Here is a 23,683-nt window from a genome sequence, read left to right as displayed (position 1 = left end):
ATTCCAAGATGATGGCGCTATCGCACCGCTCGCTCTCCGCTCCCGTTCCCTATAAAGGGGGTGGGCGAATGAAGCATTTATAAACCACTAGGTGGCTGTCTTTTTTAACAACTTGAATTCGAAGTTAAATTATAAATTTTATGGAATCGGTAGAATTATTTAATATTATTCCTTTTTCCACATAAATAATAAATGTTTCCCATTTTCACGTTAATGATTCTTTCCCTCGGTTATTTTGTTAAATTGATTTGATTCATGTTTGATATGAATTTTATTGATTTATTAATGTTTGATTCATGTTTGAAATGTATTTAATTAATTTATTAATGTTTAATCAATTTATACAGATAGTATGGTTGATTTCTTGATATCAAAGTATGAATTGGTAGGTTTAATAATATATCAATGCAAATTTATATGTTTAATGATGACACGGAGTTGAAATAAATTAAACGATAGATATGTTGTATAAAGGGAAAAACGGCACCCCATATCCGACAGGCAATCCGGAATAATGCTGTAACAAATAAGAACAAGTGAATATATTTTGCAATGCTTCACCATGCTCAATACAAATTAAGCTGCTATGGCTAATAATATTTCTTTGGAGCTTCAGTGTAGCAGTTAAGGGCAGCTGTGATTATAGGAATACACAATAACATAATCTGAAAAAATAGGAATCTTAACCTTTATTCTAGTCTTAATAGAGAATGTGCCTCCCATCGTTGAAGACAATGACAGCAGAAAGATCTGATTTAAAAATACCAGAAATTGGTTCATACTACAGGAAACATTAGTAATCAAAGCACTTTTATTTTTTTCTTTACATGACAACATAATACGGTCGATGATATTGACACCACTTTCTGTTGTCAATTATGTTTTTTTTTAGGCTATTGACAACCTATCCGCTTGGTGGCGCTGCTTGAGTGACTGACGGCAAAAACATGAATGTACACGAGAGTGCTTTGGCATTGTGATATGTTAGTTACAGATTTGTTTTGTTTTTCCTTCGTTGAAGGATTTCAGTTTAACCTGAATCAATTGTTTATTTCGACTTTCGACAGATTGTACAGGTATAATTGCTTGATTGTGGTTTTTTTTTAATGGCTTGACAGCTGTAGTGATGCCACAATTGGCATGACTCACAGAAAATCCAAGGTTCTTTTTTGGTGCCTTCAGGTTTGCGGCAAGTTGGACAGATGTATTCCAGTGTTGTTTGATTTCGTTCATGAACTAGTGATAAATTTGAATAGTATCTTTTTAAATTAGTGATAAGATTATTTTTACTGTTTGTCATTAGTTGTTTCCATCCTTCTTCAGTGAAGAGGTTTTGAAATGATTGTAATACGCTTTGTACATCATCTTCGAGAACTGCTGTACTCATTTGGCTGGCATGGGTGAGATGTTTTCGATCAGCTTTTTGTTGGTTGAGTAACAGGTAGTGAGATTTCTCTTTTCCTGTTGTCCATGAAAGAAACACTACAAGAATAGTAATTCTTAGAAAAAAATCTATAGAATATTCAAATGATGATGTAGTTTATACTTCTATTTTTCTCGTGTGATTTTTTTTTCAGGAATGGTTTGGGACTGTACTTGTATTTATCAAGCTTTTTAGTTGTTCTTGGTTTACCCTGTCGTCTTTTTATGTTTACAAGTTTCAATTTTTTTAGTTTCTTCAATCTTTCACTGTTTTTTTTGTTGACGTCAGGTACGACTACGAGTTCATTCACTACTTCTGTGATTTGTTGAACCTCTGTTTCCATTTTCTGTTGTTCATCTATATTATGCTGATTGGAATTTAGTTCTTTCGCCAATTTCGTGATGTCGTCTGTAGTTTGAAAATGAGATTTCTTCAATTCCATTAATGTTAAGTTATACACTTTTGCCACAGGTTACCTTCTATGTTTAAAGCTAGTTGTTCGTGTGTTTCGCATGCAGTGGAATTTGGTATGGCTATTTGCATAAATTGCTCATTCACAAGGTTGGTTGTCTCTTTCTCTTCTGTTGGTCTCATCTTTTCGGCTGTAATTGGAAAACGAAAAAGTTAAATAAACCGGTTTGTAAGAAAGCTGTTTCTATTTTATTTTACTGAAGTTGATTGTGAAGTTATTTTTCGCACACTCGATCAAGTGTTTCATGGCGTTCAGTTGGCCTTGGAATGCCGGAATCGGTAGATTTGTTAACGTATTTGCCCATTCTTTTGCTAATTCGTTAGCTTCCACCCATAATTTTTCTCTAGTGAAACTTTTTGCCTTTGTGCGTTTCATCTTTACTGTTATGGAGTCATTGGTGGGTTCCTCAATTTGGTAGGCTTCCTGATTTGGTATTTTTTCGACTTTCCAGCAGGAGTTAAAGGATTGCTGTGGAAGACATATTTCCATTTCTGTTGCTACGTAAACGATGTGACTGCACGGAAGGCCGTAGGACATGAAGAAATGGCAGGTACATGATTGTAGGTTGCCTTTGATTTCATTTTCACCTTTGTTTGAAGTGACGCGATATACGTCGGCAGACTGAATACGGTAACAACTTAGTTGAAGCATTATTCCTTTTTTTAAATTACCTGTTACCCTTAGTGAATAAAGTAGTGCGATAGAAATCGCACCAAACGTTTCTTATGTTGAACCATTGTTTTTTGAAATAGTCTCCGAGATTGTCTTCTTCTGTTTGTTTTTTTTGAAATTCACAATAACTCTTTGGATAATGAATAAGTTATTAAATTAATTCTTTCGCTGTTACCTATATTACAGAGGTATTGCTCCTCTTTTTTAATTTGTTCTTCAGATTCAGCATGCATTGCTCTCTGAAATGATTGATAAATTTCTTCTTGGTGATTTGTTTCAAGTTTCGCTTTATTAAGTCTGGTATCAACGGCGCAATCAACGTGAAATTGGCACAAGAGACTCGTAGCGTTTGGAAATACGGTTTTTATCCCAGCGAGTTCTGCACAGTCTTTATCGGTTAAAATTACGTTCGTTACAGACACATCGTTATTCTAATAAATAGGAGTGATGTTTAGTCATTATTCATTATTCCAATTTTTGAATTTAGTACGGAGTTTACCTCAGCGAACGTTCGAAGTGCTAGCGTAATAAAATCTGTTGTTTCTTGTTTCATCCATGCGTAGTAGATGGGCTGTCCAATTCCGTGGTTGTCTTCAATCAAAAGAGTATATAATGGCATGCCCTGAACGTTGGTGCAGTAAGTGCCGTCAAGTTCGAGAGTTTGTCCATACAAACGATACAGTTCTTTTTGTTTCGATAACTGGACGCAAATAAGGTTGATGTTGTTATCGTCATCATGAAATACTTTAACTAAATTTCGTGGATCCTTAGCATAGACATTTAACAGTTCAGCAGTGTGATGCCAATCATCTTGTTTAATACCTGGATCGTGGACGAAACGATTGTTGAACAAATTATGGTTTCTACAAATTATCATCATGTTTACCTTGAAGTTTGCATTTCATATTTTGGATATCTTTAGTAGATAAGGCTTCTCCGAACTCCAACATGAGATTTTTTCTGATATGATGTGGTTGTGCTCCAGTTAATAGAGCTGTTTGAGTGAAAGTTGAAGCCTCAGGATTTAGATTTCTGTAAATTTAAGTGATGGCACATGTATTTATTAGGTGATAGTTTAACGCATTTAGAAGCTGAGATTTTGAAACTATACTTACTTAGCTTTGCGATAGGTTTTGATGTCCTCAGAAGAGATTGGATGATTTTTGTGTTCCAGAAACAATGATGTTATTGTGAATTTTTCAAGACTTTGTTGATAAACCACACGGAAGAAAAAGGGGCACTCACACGCAAAAACATTTTGATTCGGTCGTTTTCCACTACCACGATCACGATGTTTGCCGTGATGGCAGCATACAATTTTAGCGTTTTTGTACCGCCATTTCTCATCACATATTTTTGATGCGGATTTCACTGTTTTGTTGTAAGTCTGTATTGTTTCGCTATTTACAATTTTGAGTGGATAGAAGAACTCGTTCTTTAGCCTAGTCATCAGAGTTTCAATTTCTTCAAAATTACTAAACGTTTTTCCGATTACCAAATCAAGTATTTGAACCATTTTAACAATTGTTTAATTGTAATTCAATGAAAACTAGGATACGGTGATCATTCTTTGTTTATATTCTAGATTTCAAAATGTATTCCTTCCACATTTAGCAACAACTGTGTTAGACTGCACAATTGTTATATGAGAGAAGACGTCTTGTGGTCGTCATTAATGAATGGCTTTAGACGTTAGTATTCTTAGAATTATTCATAGAAGAACGGGATTGCAAAACGAAAATAAGAAATGTTGGAAAATTAGTAATATTTTCACTTGACTATGAAATGTAACGAGGTAATATTTAAAGAGAACACGATGGATTTATAGTTTTTAATGAACAAATTCTTAATTTTTTATTTTTCGACTTCTGTTGCTTTTTCGAATCAATCATTATGACAAGTTATTGGAATCCTTACTATTTCAGTTGTTTCGGGAAATGCGCATTTCAACATCCTTTGCCTTTTTTGAGTCGTCAGCCATTTGGTCGTAGAAACGTTCTCCCCTTTCGCTGGCTGAGATGATGTTGTTATATTGTTGTATCAACATTATTGATACGGATTGCATTCCAAAACGCTCGATAATCTTGTCCATTTGTTGAATAGCATTATTGCGATCGTACATGATTTGCTGTAGAAGTTGCTTGGCCTTATTGGTGCGTAAATCCATCAGCTGACGATGCATTCTTGCTACGAGAAATCTAGGTTTTTCTTCTTGCCCAACTAGAATGACTGCTTTCAGCGAATCTTCGTTTTTTCTCATCAGTTTCCAGATATCGTACGTGACGATTCTTGTCGATTTTGTTCCAGCTATGTACTGTGAAATCATGTCCATCTAATTTGATATGTTTTTGAATACTGGATTAATCGCTCGATTTTTACAAGAAACGAAATTATATTATTTTTGACCTCTTCCTCAAATGGGGTTGGTTCTTCGAGTCTGGAATCATTGCTGGAATCAATGGTGATGCTGCTAGAAACTTCACTTTCGGTATCGTCCTCACTTTCGTTGTGGTCATTGATGGCAAAGTCTGCCTGCGGAATGATGTGTAAGTCCGGATCAGCATCTATTACGTTCTGAACGTCAACGGCAATTTCACCAATTGGTTCTTCAATGTTCATGTTATCCCTTTCAATGTTGAGTGCGATAACGATGTCATCTAGATTATTAGAATGGTTTAACGCATTTTGACCAATTAAAACTCCATGGAGTTGCTCTTCGATTTCATTCTTTTTATTGAAAAGAGGATCCTCCTCTTCGTGAATACTCAATGCAGTCATTTTAGAAACGGAAATAAAAAAGAGACGCAAGTTTGTTTTGAAAATTGGAAATGAAAAGAGACGCAACTCACTAATGTTTTGGTTGGAAGCGCAAACTGTTCAGTCTTAGCTAAACGTTGACTATCGAATTCTTTGTTTCTACGTTGTCATTTCATCATATGATGAAAAGAAAAGCATATGCTTTTCTTCGTATGTGATCTCCTGGGACCAACGTCGGTCATTGCTTATTTGGAAGAAACATTAGTCTCATACATTGTTCACTGTTTAGCAACTGTTTGAATCCGCGTCTCAATAAGTTTGTGTCGTGTGACCAATTTCAAATTAACTCTCGTGATACAATGGCGGAATCGTTGGATTTATCCATTCAAAGTCGTCGATTTCAATGTGTGTATCAACACGGTGGTTCGTTAATAGCCGCTTTTAACCTTCTGAAGTCTCTACCAACCGTAAGCTTTGCTTCCAGAAGTGACCGTGTTGTTTATATGGAAACTGTAAGCAAAAGGAGAATTTCCTTTTTCTCGAGTATGAGTGATTTGTTTCTTGACGCTGAATGTGTGTCTCATTGTTCAATGAAAGCAGAAGATGTTATAGAATCTTTCGGAAAAGCAATGCGAGCTGCGGCTCGTGCTCAAGGTAATCAACCACAACATTTAGTTAGTCTCTATAATCAAGCCCGAGAAGGAGAAGTCCCGCTTAATTTCACTGGAGACATTGATTACATTGTAAACAAAGACAAATACGAGTTGGTAATATCTAATGCCTACATGGATAATAGTCGTCAGTCATACAGCCTCAATCTTCGGCCTTGGCAAAGGTGTGTTGTAAATGCCTTGTCCACCCAAAATGATCGTACTGTTTTGTGGGTGTTTGACTATGATGGAAATTCTGGCAAGACAGAGTTGAGTCATTATTTAATGTACAAATTGAATTATCAAATTCTGAAAGCAGCAGAAGCTCGTGACGTTTGTGGTATGATCGAAAGTAATAGTAATGGATTTGTTTTTGATTTTGCTCGGAGTGATGTATCAAAAATTAATGATTTCTTCTCCCTGATCGAGGATTTAAAAGGTCGCTTTTTGATAAGTACTAAGTATAGAGGTTCTGTCAAGACCCCGCGTTCTAATACAGTGGTTGTGTTTGCCAATCAGTTACCAAATTTGGAATTACTTAGTATGGATCGTTGGTCATTTTTTCATCCTAAACTCGGGTAATTTTTTTATTATAATTTTGAATTGATATAATTCTATAACTTGTTTAATTTTTAGACATGTTGGTGTCAAATGTTCTGGTCAGAGTAACAAGGGATCGTTGTATAATTGTGAAATATCCCAAATCAACTCCTGTGACGATTTAGAAACAGGCTTGAAGATTCCGCTTAAGAAAACAGACAAGGAAGCTTACGAAGAGTACATCAACAATTTTTTTGTTCGAAGTAATATGCAAATGATTGCTTCCAATGCTCTTGCTTTCCCTAATGCAAGAATTCAAGCCAGTATGATTATGACTCTGGTTAGACAAAAGAAATTTATGGAACTTGAATCCTTTCTCAAAGAGCAAGATTGCTTAGCTAATAGTATTACAACGCTTGACAATCTCTTTGGTGTCACCAGCTCTTCTGTGGTGTCCGATTCGTCTTCTGATGAATGAAATGTTCAACCCGTGATGAAGCCTACAATTTATCGTTGTGATGAATAAACTTGTCACGTGAATTAATTTTGTGTCTTGAGTTAATTCACTTTCTATGGTCATCCGATGAATAAACTTTTCACGTAAATTGAATTTGTGTCTGAGTTAATTCACTTGCTATCTGGCAAAAAAGAAGTACTATCTGTGAAAAAAAGCTCTGAAATGTTCTCCAGACTCTAGGTTGCTTCCTTGCTTTTCCTTGATTTTGTTTATGTTATTCACGCCATCTGTGGTCATACTTTTGAACTACTAGCTGTCAAAAAAATCTCTGAAATTTTCTCCAGACTGTAGGTTGCTTCCTTGCTTTCTCCTGATTCTGTATAGTAAAAAAAGGCCAAGACATCGGAATGAAAATCGATGTCATATATATGGGTCACTCCAAGTAGCGCCACCAAGCGGATATTCTGTCATTAGTGGAAATTCTAGGTGTCAATAGCTTTGACGACATAATACCTGTTTCAGGAGGTTTAAATAGATTTGTTGACCACCAGTTAGAATCTTAGGCACACATTAAATTGTTAGTGGGTGTTAGTCTGTGTTGGACAGTCTTTACGAACATATCTCCTTGCTGCTGTGAGCCTATTAGATAATATATGTACTCTAATAAATTGCTTATTTTTTAGTATAGAAACCAATACATACCGAAAGAGTAAAAGACTATGTAGTGGATGGGCGGATGTTTGCTGACGGGGAACTCACTCATAGGATTTTACAATATGGCATTGAGGAACGATGAAAAATTATGTGGACAAACTCTTAGTGTTGGTCTGTGTTGGACAGTCTTTACAAACATATCTCCTTGCTGCTTCAAACCTTTTAGATAATATGGATATTCTTTTAAATTACTTATTTTTTAGTATAGAAACCAATACATACCGTGTAAGACTATAGTGGATGGGTGGATGTTTGCTGACAGGGAACTCGTGGATAACAGACTGATAGGGTTTTACAATATGGCATCGAGGAACGATGAAAATTTACGTGGACAGACTCTCAGTCTAGAGACAATTTAAATGGCTTTTTCTTTTCAAGCACCATACTGTGTAGGAAGGCTAATTAATTAGTTTTCGCTTCGGACAGACCACATTCGCAACTATTACATCTTTCCCTCTTAACTTAAGATTAAGGAAATGAAAACGAGAAGCATAAACATCGGAGTGATGCCAAATTGCTTATTTGTGAAACTTGACGTTGCCTAATAAATGATTTTTAAAAATAATTTGTCACGTATAAAACCATAAAACTGTTAACTAAACTCCATTCTACTAGGGTAAAGTACCTAATTCGGGACAGGCCCGAAAATTTCTTATTTGGGACGAAATAACATTTTTCAGTTTAAAACAAAAACTAACCCGAGTTTCGATAAGAAAAGTTGCTGAAATTAAAGAAAATGAACGGATCTACGTTTATATACAACTATGTCAATGTAGCTGTACAAATTTTAAAGATATGACAAAAAATATATTGGGAAAAAGGACTTAGAAAAAAGCTAGATTTGGGATGTTTGCAATCTTGCAATATTAAGATATTTAGGGGTTATTTTGAGCTGAATTTAGTCTTAAAATAAAGAGCTCGACAGAATCTTTAGATTCAATGCATAGAAATGCAAGAAAAATAAAGAAATTTCCATCAAATCGAACTTGAAGCTTGCTGGCGATAAATCCCATAACACAAAATCGGGACACCCAAGTACACAAAATCGGGACAGTATAATGTACGCAAGATGGCACTAGTTGAACTGTCAAAATCAGGGTTTTACTATCTAACTTCTAAGTTCCGTCCTGGACGACACTTATTGTGAGGTCGAATATTGATGATGAAAGATTTTTTCATTACGTCTTTTATGATTTTGTATAAGAGTCTTGCCCCTAATTGTTAATTCTATATAATTTTGTTAAGACACTTTCCAAAAAATTCTTGTGGCACAGTGGGTTGAGTGACTCTACTAAGAATCGCATTTATAAACTCTCAGTCGTGGGTTCAAATCCAAGGCATTTTTGATATTATTTCGGAAATCGCCTCAGGGCTGTCCCGAATTTATAGCACAGTAAGGATACCCGTAAAATAAATTTGACGGTCATTTCCCTTTGGTTTTCATCACCTGTTAAAGAGTTCATCACATATTGTCGTATTCCGATGGCACAGTGGGTTCAGTCGTTGGCTGGGAACCACGTTATACTTTTGATTATTGGTTCAAATCCCAGGAAAGGTATTTTTAAAATTATTTCGAAAAACGCCTTAGGGCTGTCCCGAATTTATAGCACAGTAAGGATACCCGTAAAATTAATTCGACGGCCACTTCTCATTGGTTTTTATCTTACATAAAAGAGTTCGAACAATATCGATAAGTTGTATTGGCACAATGGTTTAGTAGCTGGTTCTAACGCAAGCTTTAGTAATCGATTATGGGTTCGAATCCTGTTTCCAGCATTTTTTGAATTATTTCGGATATCGCCCAAGGGGTGTCCCGAATTTATAACACAGGGGTTAGCTAAAAGCCATAGCCATAGCCAGTAGTGTACCCGTATGTAAAAATAATTCGACAGGCAACATAATCTCCCCGATGTAGAAGACTTTCGTTGTTCTCATGGCTCAACGGGTTAATTGCTGACATAGATGACATTTTCATTGAATGTCGTTTTCAGCCCCGTGTTCAAATTCAGAAGATAATTTCGATAGACTTCAGATTGAAATATTTTTTAAAAATAACCAAAGTAAGATTCGAACACAGAACCAAACCAAAAATTTCGTAAGAGACAGGCACTAAACCACTGTGTCAATACAACATATCGATATTGTTCGAACTCTTTTATGTAAGATAAAAACCAATGAGAAGTGGCCGTCGAATTAATTTTACGGGTATCCTTACTGTGCTATAAATTCGGGACAGCCCTAAGGCGTTTTTCGAAATAATTTTAAAAATACCTTTCCTGGGATTTGAACCAATAATTAAAAGTATAACGTGGTTCCCATCCAACGACTGAACCCACTGTGCCATCGGAATACGACAATATGTGATGAACTCTTCAACAGATGATGAAAACCAAAGGGAAATGACCGTCGAATTAATTTTACGGGTATCCTTACTGTGCTATAAATTCGGGACAGCCCTAAGGCGTTTTTCGAAATAATTTTAAAAATACCTTTCCTGGGATTTGAACCAATAATTAAAAGTATAACGTGGTTCCCATCCAACGACTGAACCCACTGTGCCATCGGAATACGACAATATGTGATGAACTCTTCAACAGATGATGAAAACCAAAGGGAAATGACCGTCGAATTAATTTTACGGGTATCCTTACTGTGCTATAAATTCGGGACAGCCCTAAGGCGTTTTTCGAAATAATTTTAAAAATACCTTTCCTGGGATTTGAACCAATAATCAAAAGTATAACGTGGTTCCCATCCAACGACTGAACCCACTGTGCCATCGGAATACGACAATATGTGATGAACTCTTCAACAGATGATGAAAACCAAAGGGAAATGACCGTCGAATTAATTTTACGGGTATCCTTACTGTGCTATAAATTCGGGACAGCCCTAAGGCGTTTTTCGAAATAATTTTAAAAATACCTTTCCTGGGATTTGAACCAATAATCAAAAGTATAACGTGGTTCCCAGCCAACGACTGAACCCACTGTGCCATCGGAATACGACAATATGTGATGAACTCTTTAACAGGTGATGAAAACCAAAGGGAAATGACCGTCAAATTTATTTTACGGGTATCCTTACTGTGCTATAAATTCGGGACAGCCCTGAGGCGATATTCGAAATATTTTAAAAAATGCCTTTCCTGGGATTTGAAACATGAACAAAAAACGGTAACGGTTTCGTTATCCGTCACTCAATCCAACGTGCCATGAAACACTGTCGAAAATGATCTCTTGTGTAATACCGTTGACAATAGTCGTGCAATTCGGAATAAGAGGGATGCTGACAGTCAAATATGTTGATTAACGTTTATTCATATAAAGACACTTTTAGATGTGAAGGGAGTCGAACCCTAACCTGTTGTACGTGAGATTGATAGGTCAACATGCTATCCGTAAGACCAATCGTGTGTTTTGATTTCTGTTTTCATTACTGTCAAAAAGTGGTTGTTGCTACACAACCAACGGTAGATGGCGCTGGCGACTGTCCCGCATTTGGTTTCTTTGTCCCATACTTTTTATCGGTGTCCCGACTTAGGAAGGTGTTCGGCCTATACTAAAGCATGCGAAACGGCAATAGCCAAAAAGTGTCCCGAATTAGGAACAATACCCTATCTTATATTTCCATAAAATAAAAAATAATTGAAATTCCCTTTCTTTTTTATTTTATTTCCCATACCTTTGAAATTTTGAAGTATGCTTTTGGAAAAGACCGCTAGATGACTCTAGAAGTGTAGAAATTTCGAACATCTCAACTGTACACTTTCAAGAGTTCAAAAACCTAACAGAAAATAAGTCGATTCTAGTTTTGAATTCAGTTTTGATATCAATGGGTGGTCCATTGACCATCGTTGGCATATTGTAACCTCCAATCAATACACATCATACATACTATTACTACATCACGAATCTCCTACTCTTCAATTCACTTGTAAACTCAACTTTCGAACAATTAGGCAACCTGCTGAACTATAGGGCTCTTTCACATCTGTTTTATTTAGCCGATTTATCTGGCAACGCAGCATGGCTCTAGACATATTTGAGGGAAGAACGGGGAGAAGAGGGAGAATGGGACGAATGGGGGAGGAGGGCGTACGAAAAAAAGGGGACCCACGTTTCCTCTTCTCCCCCATTCGTCCCATTCTCCCTCTTCTCCCCGTTCTTCCCTCAAATAAGTCTAGAGTCATGCTGCGTTGCCAGATAAATCGGCTAAATAAAACAGATGTGAAAGAGCCCTATAAAGATCGTAACCGGATCGTAACCCATTAAACCCCAAATGGTCGAATTAAGACCCAGAATGGTGCACAATCAAGTACAAGCTTGCACCCACTAACACCCAGCAGGTTAATATACCACTTCAATAACATTTCCTTTTAGCTTTTTAACATTTTTTTAAATTGTTCGCCATTTCCAAAACCTTATTGCTTTTACGTGTGACTGTTCGGCTCACAGTCGAACTGACAACCACCAATAGAAATAAAAGTCAAAATCATTCAAATCCGGTCGTTCGGTTCGGACGATGAAGAATAAAAGAATGGACAGGAGAAAGTTGATTTCTTCTATTCTCAAACAAATCACAACGAAGTTAAGGGTATAATAGAGAAAGCATTCAAAACCAACAAGTCTATTTAGGCTGAATTCCGCACGAGGAAAAAATCAAATAATCTCATTCAGCAGCTTGCATGGCGAACGAAAGGAAGAAACCGTGACAATATAGCACACACTTTTAGAGCAGCAAGGCAGTTGAGTACACTTATTCCCAAAAAATTCTATAGTTACAGCTATAAGGCTATTAGGCTAGCTATAAGGCCATTATACAGTCATCCGAACGGGTTTCACGATGAGAGAGGCTCGATAACATTGGGTGTAAGGTGTAAACTGTGTCAAGCATGCACAAGAGTCGCCGCGGCATTTAAATATTTGATTTTCTTACGCAGCATAGCGCGTCGAATTTTTTATTTTAAGTCGAAAGAAAGAAATGCCGACGCCAGTATATATACCGTGGCTATTTATGCACTGTAATAAACCACTTAGAAATATGTGTGCGCAATTCATTGGTATGGGAACAGTGACAACCGCTTTAAGGGGAAAATGCTCTGAGTAGTCATCTTACAAAATTGAATTTACAGCATAGCAGGTCGAACTGGAATGTTTCCGCTTAACTTTCGTAGAATATGGGAAGAAACGATATCGGAGTAATAGCAAAGTAATGAAACTTGAATATGCCAAACAGGTTATTTAAATAAAAATTTTGTCGAGAATCAAACTTTGGTTATTAAAACATAAACTTTATCTTTGGAATGGTTCTGGGTATTTGCCTGGTAATCGAGCTCTTCCCATTTCAGGGCGTCGAATATCATGGCGTCGAACATCTGGGTCTTGAACATCTTCGTGATGAGCATCCGATCGTTTGGCAACCGGACGTTGGTCGAACGGGCGTTCGGCAACCGGAGGTTGGGCGAACGGACGTTGGGCGAACGGAAGTTCGGCTACCGGACGTTTGGTATCTGTTCGTTGAACATCTTGGCGCTGAGCATCTGAGTACCAGGAGTGTTGGTGAGTGTAGGTACTGAGTACTGGGTGTAGGTCTCGATTTCTTTCTTCTTTTTTGCCTGGGGCTGCTCTCCGAATCACTTGGTCCATGCAAGGTTCATCGTTCTGTTGTGAGTTTTGATAGCTTAGACTGAAAAAAAAATTAATAAAAAAAAATTAGGACTTACTGTACCAAAAAATTAAAAGAAAAAAAAACACATACCAAACAACGTGGCAGTCAAAAATCGGCTCTAACCCTTGCACCGGAGTTTCAATTGTACTGTAAAAAATAACAAGAATTAAACTTCAAAGTAATTTATCTCAATTGAGGCAAGAAAACTTACCACCAATCCTCAACGCAATGCCTAGAAAGGAAAACCTTTCCAGATAGACCTTCAAAGTGAGAAAAATCTTTCATATCGTAGTGTTTACGTTCTGGGACGAATGCATGGGATGCATCCCCGTGGGATGCAACCTCGGCCACACTTCGCAAGAAGTCATAGCCTTGATGGTGTCTATTGACAAAGTACTGATTCTCCCCAAATGCATTTCTTTGTTCTGAAAAAAAAAAACAGTTATATTACAAAACTTTACATGGAATGTAATCGACATGTAGGGCTATATACTTTCATCTTCGGTCAAGTTGTTGCGGCGAGAAAAGCGTCTTTCAATTTCTACAATTTGGCAACGCCTAACTTTAAGTCAAGCGCGATTCTTTCCCCTTCCCTCCCGAGTCTTTGTGTTAATCTGTCTGCTAGCCTTCGTACGACGTTAAGACCACGCTCGTTTCACTGTCGAAAAGAGCTAGTTACTGTCACGATTATTATACTTTTCTGTGTTTCGTGAAGCCATTTATTCAGCTTGTAAGTACATTATGTTTGTAATTATCAATTGCCCGACCCGTCTAACCTGTGAATATGTTTGATATTTAGTTTCAGCTCGTTTTCTGTTCTGAGCTGTCAGTTCAAACCTTATTCTGAGTGCTTTTGCTTGTCTAGCATTGGTAATTACTATTATTATGCTTATATTCTATTGTGTATGCTAATTGCTGTTTATTTTAGGCTTCATATCTATATTCCCTGTCTGTGTGTATACTGGTCTGGGTGACCCCTCACATTTTCTCGTGTCATCCCAGGTACAATCCTTCCATGTTTCTTTTCCGTTCCCTAACTAACTCTTTTTCTTTTGGTTTAGACATCACACGTATGTCAGTTCACTGTATGTCAACACAGTTTGAGTCCTACACATCTTTCATTTTGTGTCGTGATTGACCCAGCATCAACTAGCGAATAAACTACAGGGGCTGCTTACAACAGACCTCAGAAGAAACTCTGAAGGCTCTCACTAAATTCATAGCGTCGAAACACAAGTCATCCAAAAGAGGTTCAATGGCTTTCTGCAGACGTATGTTGTTCATCTACGAAAGGCAAAAGGAAAACTCCTTGCCAAATCTTTTTGTTCCCGTTCAAATCGACGTCAAAGTTTTCGGGATAAAACTGAATGATTGGAGATTCCTATGATCAAACAAATGTTAAGAAAAGACGTTTTGCATACTTTGCAATGTAATAAATCACTTACCGGATGAAGCATTAGTTTTCCCCAAGAAGGAGGAACATAAGATCGTCTAGCCGCAGGAAAAATGACCATTAGATGCACTAGAGGAAGTAACTGAAATATTCAGACGTTAGTCAGTAAATTAATTTTCAGTTCAAAATGTTAAACTCACTGGTCGGGTGTCTTTCTTAAAAACCGGGTTTACTGAAGAAATATTCAGAAAATCCGAAGCAAGTGGTGTAACAAACGGAACCGTGAAGGGGGCTGCCGTGTAAACCTGACAGGCTGGAGGAACAACCCTACGAAGTTTAGAACGCTAGTAAGCCTCTCGCTTGTCTTTCGCTTCCTTCTCTACCAGGCGTATCTTTGCCTCTTCCACTGCGTCCCGCTTCCTCTTTTTGGCCGCGCGAACCTCCTGTCGTTGAGCGTTCTGCGCCTCTTTGTCTCTCCGAATGAGGGCTTCGTCCTCGTCGAACTTAGCTCTCTGTTCTGGAGTCAAGAGGGCCAAGGCATCTTTCTCAAACTTCCCCGTTTTTTTTATCTCCCACTTGGATTAGGCTTTGCATTTTTCAAAGCCAAGGGTGGAGTGGCCCCTGTGAGCTCGTAGAACTCAATTTGAAACAGGACCTTGAGCAGCTTCCAGCCCTGTCTCTGACCGTCCTCGATATCACCGTTGCGGTCGTCGTCCACGAGCTTTGTGGCGTACGCCTTGATGTTTGCAATTGACTCGTTCAGTGACCTCGGAGGGTCGGCTACGAATCACTTGCTTGGGACGTCCTTACTTGTGAATTTCGAAACTGCAATAACAAGAAAGAGATTAGTTTCGTAACTATAGGTCCGTATTAACCAGTAATAGCAAAAACCAATAAAATTATTGACAATAATTCTGTCGAAATTAAGGAAACGTTGGCCCAACTCTATCGTTTGCAAGGAAAAGAAAAAGCACGACTTTTGACTGATGAAAATAAAAGCAATCGTAACTAACTGGTTTGAATACGGATGCTATTGGGTCTCGGAAGTGGAAGCTACTATCATGTCTAAGGTCTTCGAGATTGGCAGAAGTCGAGAAACGGGAAGTTTAATACCCAACAACGTCTCCAATTCCGATATTGAATCCATTGAACAAATATTGGAAGAATTTAACATGAGAATGCTGATGGTGTGCAAGACATTGGTGCACTTGCAAACACTGATGCCGGATTGAAACAACGATAACCTTGCCCCATCATCAATGGCTAACGACTTTGACGTGGAAGAAAATGAGCTTTTTAATAAAGGAGCGATAACTGATTTGAAATCTAAACTGGCCAGAGAAGCGGAAAAGGTCGTAGAAATATTGACTCAAAAAGTAAATAAAATCACTTCTTACCATATCACACAACTAACGAATACTAATCCTTAAACTGTCAACCGCTTCCTGTTATATGTCTAGAATCGATATTTTAACTGTTGGCTTACCTTAGAATCCATTTTGAGGGTAGAATCATTATGTACTAGCCCAGAGTTTTGTCTCTGTAGCAACTATTTACTGCAATTACTCTAATAAAAGAATTACAGAAATCTGTTAGATACTCAAATAAATTATTTGTTTTAGATTACTCTGAAAGAGAAACCAATACATACTGAATAACTATATAGATTGGATGGGTAGATCCGGCAGACAATCCAGAATAATACTGTAACAAATAAGAACAAGTGAATAAATTTTGCAATGCTTCACCATGCTCAATACAAATTAAGCTGCTATGGCTAATAATATTTCTTTGGAGTTTCAGTGTAGTAGTTAAGGGCAGCTGTGTTTATAGAAACACACATAATCTGAACATATAGGAATCTTAATCTATATTCTAGTCTTAATAGAGAATGTGCCTCCCATCGTTGAAGACAACGACAGCAGTAAGTACGGATTTAACTAGTTCATACCGTCTGTCACCAATCTTTAAGATACCTTTAATGAAAACAGGAAACATTATTAATCAAAGCACTTTAAATTATTTTGTTTTACATGACAACATAATACCGGTTTCAGGATGTCTAAATAGATTTGTTGACCACCAGTTAGAATTTTAGGCACACATTAAATCGTTAGTGGTCGTTGGTGAAAATGAAATGGACGAATTGACAAAATGAAAATTTACGTGAACAAATTCTTATTCTAGACAATTAAAATGGTTTTTTTTTGTCAAGCACCATAGACCATACTGCGTAGGAAGCCTAATAAGTAATAAGTAATAACTCGTTCTCAAACGAATGACATTCGCAACTGTTGGATCTGTTCCCGCTTACCTTGGTACTTGGTAGGAATGAAACTTGAAATAAGTTGAAAGAGAAGCTAAGACGTAGACAGTGATGCCAAATTGCTTATTTGTGAAACTTGACGTTGCCTAATAAATGATTTTTAAAATAATTTGTCACGTATCAAACTGTTGACTGAACTCCATTCTGCTATCTAATATTTCCATGAAATAAAAAATAATTGAAATTCCCTTTCTTTTACATTTTATTTTCATACTCATACCTTTGAAATTTTTTAGAAGTATGCTTTTGGAAAAGACCGCTAGATGACTCTAGAAGTGTAGAAATTTCGAACATCTCAACTGAACACTTTCAGAGTTCAAAAACCTAACAGAAAATAAGTCGATTCAAGTTTTGAATTCAGTTTTGATATCAATTGGTGGTCCATTGACCATCGTTGGCATATTGTAACCTCCAATCAATACATCATATATACTACATCACGAATCTCTTACTCTTCAATTCACTTGTAAACTCAACTTTCGATCAATTAGGCATCCTGCTGAACTATAAAGATCGTAACCCATTAAAACCCAGTATTGTCTGCTATAGTAGTTCTCACGCTCCGAAGATTTCCGGTGGGACGTACGATTAACCCCTGAGGATCGTCAACCGTTACCGTTAACTCGGTAACGCTATAAAGGCGGTCGAATTAAGACCCAGAATGCTGCACAATCATGTACGAGCTTGCACCCACTAACACTCAGCAGGTTAATATACCACTTCAATAACCTTTCCTTTTAGCTTTTAAACATTTTAAATAGTTCGCCATTATAGCGAAACCTTATTCGTAGGCCTACGTGTTCGGCTCACAGTCAAATGGGCAACAATCAATTTCGCAATAAAAGTCAAAATCATTCAAATCCGGTCGTTTGGTTCGGACGAGGAAGAATAACAGAATGGACAGGAGAAAGTTTTTCTTATTCTATTCTCAAACAAATCACAGCATAGAAAAGGATAGAGAAAGCATTCAAAACCAACAAAGTCTATTTTGGTTGAAATTCCGCACGAGGAAAAAATACAATAATCTCATCCAGCAGCTTGCATGGCGAACGAAAGGAAGAAACCGTAACAATAGCGCCGCACTGCACACTTTTCGAGCAGCCAGGCAGTGGAGTATACACTTATTCCCAAAAAATCCTATAGTTATAGCTACGCACTCTATACTATAAGGCCATTACAGTCATCCGAATGGGTTTCACGATGAGAGAGGCTCGATAACTTTGGGTGTAAACTGTGTCACGCATGCACAAGAGTCGCCGGCATTTTAATATTTTATTTTCTTACGCAGCATAGCGCGTCGAATTTTATATTTTTAAAGTCGACAGAAAGAAATGCCGACGACAGTATATATCCCGTGGCTATTTATGCACTGTAATAAACCACATAGATGGTTTATTACATATGTGTATGTGCAATTCATTGGTATGGGAACAGTGACAACAGCTTTAAGGGAAAAAATGCGTCGCAAGGACAACCCCGAAAGTTAGACTATTTGCATACGAAATATGTAATTCAGCTGCGTGATTTACCCGCCGATCTGATTTTTGAATTTTTCCTGGCTGCCATACTAAACAGGCGTGTGCCTTATATAGACATTTGCATATCCCCATTTATATGTATAGGGAAAATACTTTGGTTCTATTTAAAAAAAAAGCTTCGGTTTTGTTTTAGTGTTTTTTAACTCTCAAACTGACAAATAGGAAACATTTAAAACGTCCAACTATTTTTAGGAAGACGATTGTAAAAAGATCACTCAAATAAATCACGAGTTAAAAAGAGAGAAATGGGGGAACGAGGTTCGTCGGCGAGTTAAAACCGTTGCGCAACATCCAACCGGAAAGAGTTCTGAAAGAGATGCGACACGTACTAGTATAGTAGAAGTACTACATATACTACACTCTGCCTATACAGCAGTCGATATAATAGATGCGTCATATTGTATGTACACCGAGAACCCCCTTTCGTCGGTCACGCCGAGCGTGACCGATATCCTACACGGCCCAGCTGTCATCCAACTTTGTCCCCATTTTCCAAACCAAATAATTTAGTGCCGCCATTCTTGTGTGTACCTATACGTACTATATATACAAGAGACACAGAGATAGAAAAACAATTCAAACGCATCAATCATTACGACGCGATTGTAATCGTTATTTATTTGTTTGGTCATCCGTGTGTTATGTGCGCAAAGGATTCTTCTATCATAGAAACAGTCTGAAATTTCCGGGGGGTCTAAACACAAATGCAATCGAGCATCAAAATGAAACAGTTAGAATATACCTTGTATTAGATTCAATCCTTATATGTCGCATCTGTTTTTTTTTTTTTCTTTTTTCTTATAAAAATGATTTTTTAAAATAAGAAAAATATAGGCGGCCAAACCGGCAGCGTGTTGATTTCAAAAAAACTTTGTTTTTTTCCGCTCATTTATTCGACGCATCGGCCGTAACTAAATTTTCTTTTTTCTTCTTTAAACGAGCGGTTGTAAAGAATAGCCCCGGCACTTTATCGGCGTCGTTGACTCTGATTGTCTAACGGCATCACAGACACACAAAACCCTCCGGTCACAACATATGGGTACTATATAAGCCCATTTACAAAATTAATTGTACAACTATTACATCGCCACGCCTTTTGTCATTTCTAATATCTGCAAATGAGATACCTAATTACATCAGATTGGGGGGATATTAAATACAGATGTTATATTGCTATAATATAAGTTTCCATTTCGGAATTTAGACTGTTGCTGCCAACCTCCAACTGTTTATTATATTGAATGTTAACAATTGCTGACGGCACCGTTATATGTATACACCTTAACGATCTTATTCTTCTCTACAATATTCGTCGTCCGAGTCGCTTCTTAATGAGTTTCCTGTTTGAGAACGCGCCACAACAGGGAGATAAAAAATAATGTTAAAACATTTTTACATTTTCTACGCCCATTTCGGAATAGAACCCGAAAATTAAAAGTAGCGGACTCCGCCTTTTCTTATTTCTTATTTTTTAAGTAGAAGCAAATTATTCTTTATTACAGATGCTTATAATTGTAAGTGGGGCTGAGTGATGTACGACACGTCAAAAAATATGTGTACCATCAGGGACGTCTAAATTCAGACAAATTTCAAATCTATTCAAGAGCGCGAAAACATTTCATTTTGAAATAAGGTCAAATTGGTTGCGAGTTATGTCATTTTTTTTACCCACTAAATATTACACTCATCCGCGCCGACCGGAAGTTCCCACACCATGTACTATGCAGTTATGACAATCAGCGTATTTTTTCCCTTTGTATGCGACACTGATTGCACTTTAACTCGGTGCGGATATATTTTTTGAACGATTAAATCGCCCGCCGACACCACCGCCCGACACACAATTTTCATAACGGAATTTGTTGTGTGTGTCTATAACCGACCGGAAATTGTGCCGCATTTCAAAAATCTTTAATTTTAAAAAGTTGAATTGTATTTTTTTAAGATATTTCAGAGACATAATATAAGAGAAATGGATGGGCCAAAGGCTTTTACAGTTTATCAAATAAAATTGGCGTGTATACATTTCAATGCAAAATGATGCAAAAAAGATAAATCACACACTCGACTAGATGAAATATTCCCACCCACCCCTCACTTTGTTAGGATATGAAACTAAAATCAAAACTAAATCAAATAGAGAAAATGGCATTTGCCCGGCGTCGACCCGCCTCGACGTCGTTATTCATCTTCGCTGTCATCCGAGTTGAGTAAAGTCTTGCCGGATTGGAGATCCGTCACCAGTTTCTATATGTGAGATGATACAAAAATATCCAATTTTATTTTTTTAAGTGAATTAAATTGTATGGGAAATGGGATATAATAGATGGAAAATTGCATACGCCGATGGTTCGACGCCTCTGGCGACGCCGGATTTTCCTGTAGACGACCAGCCAAATGATGGTCATGATGACCAACAGCAAAGCCGACAGGCCGATAATAAGCGGAATTTTGGGCGTCTTGTCGTACTGCTCCCTCTGCGTGTGTCATCACATCCGCCAAACACGTACGTCATTAGCCATCAAATTAATAAAATATAGAAAAGGAAAAAGGGTGTGGTCATATGTATACCGTCCACTCCATCATCTGGTGGAGGTGAGTTATGGCGTCGTGGATGAATTTGACCGAAGTAGTCGTCTGATTATTATTGACAGCAAGATCCGCTTCCGGTTCTGACGAAAGGTCGAGACCCGACCAGACGACAGTTCCGTTACTGTCCTCTCCTTCCGCCTGTGCGCGCCGGATCGGATTTCAAAAAAACATACGGACAATCTGTTACACATTTGACACACGAGAGAGATGCGTCTATTGTGTAATACAAGTTAACCTACGCCCAGTAAAAGATGTTGGTCGTTAGTGGAAGAATTGACTCTATTAGCCCAGGGCATCCAGTGCTTCCAGTGCCAGCTGGAATCGACCGGAACGGTGAGCAGGATGGGCAGGCCGACGCTGATGACCAATCCGCACACTATGACCAAGGCCAAGCAGGTCCACATGGCGGCGCCGGAACAGCAGCAACACTTTCTGGGCTTGCGGATTTTGACGGAGCGGCCCAATCCGCGTGACACGTCACGTTCCGTCTCGTCCAGACTCTTCAGCAGCGCTTGGTAACCGCTCGACATAATTATTTTCTTTTCAATGAAATAATTCCGGCCAGAAATAAGAAATCAGTTGACCGATCGAGCCGAACGTTTCGTGAAAAACTGACAAAACTTTTGGTCCCGTTTGTCGTCGTCCAGTCGTTTCCCCCTGGTATTAGCTCCTGTCACTTGCGCGTCTGGCGCATCTGTTTCGGCGCACTTTTCTTTCTTTCCCTTATTTCATTCGTTGGTTTACTTATTTCTCCCCCCTTTTCTAGCAGGTGCGACGACGGCTGTTGCTGGCAGAGAGTCTATATTGTCCCCCTTTCCCGAAACTTGTTGCGTTTATTTACCCAATGATCGCAGATATATTTCTTAATGTTTTTTTCTTTTTTCGGTTATGCTGGAATCGATTTGTATATGCAGACGAAAGCGGAACCCCTATAAACTGAGGGTAGACGAACTGTGCGGATGATATGCTGGTTCTTTTGAATTCATTTCCAGATGTTGAACGGTAGGGTTTTATTCGACGTATTTAAACGGCCGTGAACTCGCCACTTTCCTCCACTGGAATAGAGTGGACAGTTGTCTATTTAGCCTCCAGCGTCTGGTAGAAAATTCACGACCGAGATGTGAATGATGATGCAACTATCTACACGCACACCAAAAAAGAAACGACTAGTGGTAACGACCGGCTCTCTGCGGGATCCATTCATTTATTATATCTCTCTCCTCTATGTACATATACACGCCCAGGTGGGTTATTGATCTTTTTCATCGTGAGAAAAAATTGAATTAGAAGAAATTTTGATTCAATCCGATCGCCATATAACTATCAAATTTGCACTTCAGAAGCTTTTCCCAAATACATAACCAGCGAAATTGAAACGTGTACATTTTCCCATGATCTCCAAATATTGATCGACATTTTTTTCCAGTGTACATTGTTACATACGGCCGTCCTCGATTCATCCAATTTTGTCTGTGGAGTCAGCGAAGCGCGCGAAAAGAAAATTTCGAAAAATAAAATCAGCCAATAGTCTCACGTAACAATTGATCGTGATTAGACTGTATAGGTAGTAATACACCTGGTTATATTATTACACAGATATTTTCCCGGCTCTGACTACTCTCTGTGTGGGTTTTTTTGTTGTATAGACACAATTTGGGGGTATATAATACCAGCACGGATACGTATATAATAAGGCCTTAGTTATGATGAGAAGCTATTAGAGTTAATGGCTTAGATCTGGCCCATTACAAAGTGCTGTGCTAGAGAGGCCCCGCTAAAATCGACCAACCGAGGAATAGAAAACGAAAGGGATACATGTAAGAACGTATGGACATGTGCAGGTGGAGTGGGCGGGCAATTTGACATGTATGCCATCGGCCCATTTACTCGATCAATCGTGACATGTAATGGCCAATGGAATAAGCCCAGCCGAAATCCAACCAAATAATAATAACAATAATAACAATACCAGCGTCCTCAATTTGATCTGTACACTTGAAATTGATTTCCACAGGGAATTTCCCAGATTGTATTTAGATTATTAAATCAAATCCGAAAGTTGTTTTTGATGTAATCAAATTTTAAAAAATTCTCGAAATTCTGTCAACCCAAAATCAAATTTCTTTCAGAAAATAAGAAATAAAAGAAAAAGATTTTGCGGTGATCTTTAAAGTTTCCCAGGCACTGGATAGAGAAAATGGTACTACGAGTCCACACGTGAACAAACATCGACTGCGTCAAATGCGGATGAGAATCTAAAGACGTGGGAGGCCAACGTCCGTTCCGGAGAGCTCCGGGAGAGAGAGAGAGAAAAGAGCTCCGATGATTGGATGTGTATACTCTATGCCGCATTGGGATCTATTCCCCCCCCCCACAGCCATCCGCAGGGCACGTATCAGGTCTGTGTGTGTGTGTAGTAAGTCTTCCGCATCTGCGGAATAGCCCAGAGGACCGAAACGAGCCGGAGTATAATAGTACA

General features: G+C 38.1%; 3 protein-coding genes and 2 long non-coding RNA genes across 6 annotated transcripts; 2 read left to right on the top strand and 3 right to left on the bottom strand.

Moving 5' to 3' along the window:
• The first annotated feature begins 962 nt into the window (after positions 1-962).
• On the top strand, positions 963-6,992 carry LOC124327718. Its single transcript, XM_046786715.1, has 4 exons — positions 963-1,076; positions 1,183-1,248; positions 6,260-6,552; positions 6,611-6,992. Exons 3-4 carry the CDS (start codon positions 6,260-6,262, stop codon positions 6,990-6,992), a joined length of 675 nt encoding a protein of 224 aa, XP_046642671.1. The 5' UTR covers positions 963-1,076; positions 1,183-1,248.
• LOC124326464 (protein Jade-1-like) lies at positions 1,030-1,954 on the bottom strand. Of its 2 annotated transcripts, XM_046785311.1 has the most exons (3): positions 1,547-1,948; positions 1,291-1,482; positions 1,030-1,236 (listed from the first exon to the last, which is right to left on the bottom strand). In XM_046785311.1, exons 1-3 carry the CDS (start codon positions 1,863-1,865, stop codon positions 1,049-1,051), a joined length of 699 nt encoding a protein of 232 aa, XP_046641267.1. In that variant the 5' UTR covers positions 1,866-1,948; the 3' UTR covers positions 1,030-1,048. The 2 variants fall into 2 exon arrangements, with proteins under 2 accessions (XP_046641267.1, XP_046641266.1); XM_046785310.1 differs by having other exon boundaries at positions 1,030-1,482; positions 1,547-1,954.
• Positions 6,993-13,991: 6,999 nt separating the features above from the next.
• LOC124326848 lies at positions 13,992-14,316 on the top strand. Its single transcript, XR_006915897.1, has 3 exons — positions 13,992-14,085; positions 14,155-14,225; positions 14,284-14,316. It is a non-coding gene; the product is annotated as an uncharacterized LOC124326848 (long non-coding RNA).
• Positions 14,317-14,677: 361 nt separating this feature from the next.
• LOC124326877 lies at positions 14,678-14,987 on the bottom strand. The gene is made up of 3 exons (XR_006915924.1): positions 14,949-14,987; positions 14,801-14,890; positions 14,678-14,736 (listed from the first exon to the last, which is right to left on the bottom strand). It is a non-coding gene; the product is annotated as an uncharacterized LOC124326877 (long non-coding RNA).
• Positions 14,988-20,522: 5,535 nt separating this feature from the next.
• LOC124326519 lies at positions 20,523-21,852 on the bottom strand. The gene is made up of 4 exons (XM_046785415.1): positions 21,444-21,852; positions 21,184-21,342; positions 20,955-21,089; positions 20,523-20,859 (listed from the first exon to the last, which is right to left on the bottom strand). Exons 1-4 carry the CDS (start codon positions 21,732-21,734, stop codon positions 20,794-20,796), a joined length of 651 nt encoding a protein of 216 aa, XP_046641371.1. The 5' UTR covers positions 21,735-21,852; the 3' UTR covers positions 20,523-20,793.
• Between the last annotated feature and the right edge of the window lie 1,831 nt (positions 21,853-23,683).

Source organism: Daphnia pulicaria, chromosome 2 (genome assembly GCF_021234035.1).
Source record: "Daphnia pulicaria isolate SC F1-1A chromosome 2, SC_F0-13Bv2, whole genome shotgun sequence".
In the NCBI taxonomy this organism is placed as follows: Eukaryota; Metazoa; Arthropoda; class Branchiopoda; order Diplostraca; family Daphniidae; genus Daphnia; species Daphnia pulicaria.
Note: the sequence above shows the minus strand (reverse complement) of the source record. Positions and strands in the feature narration are given on the sequence as shown.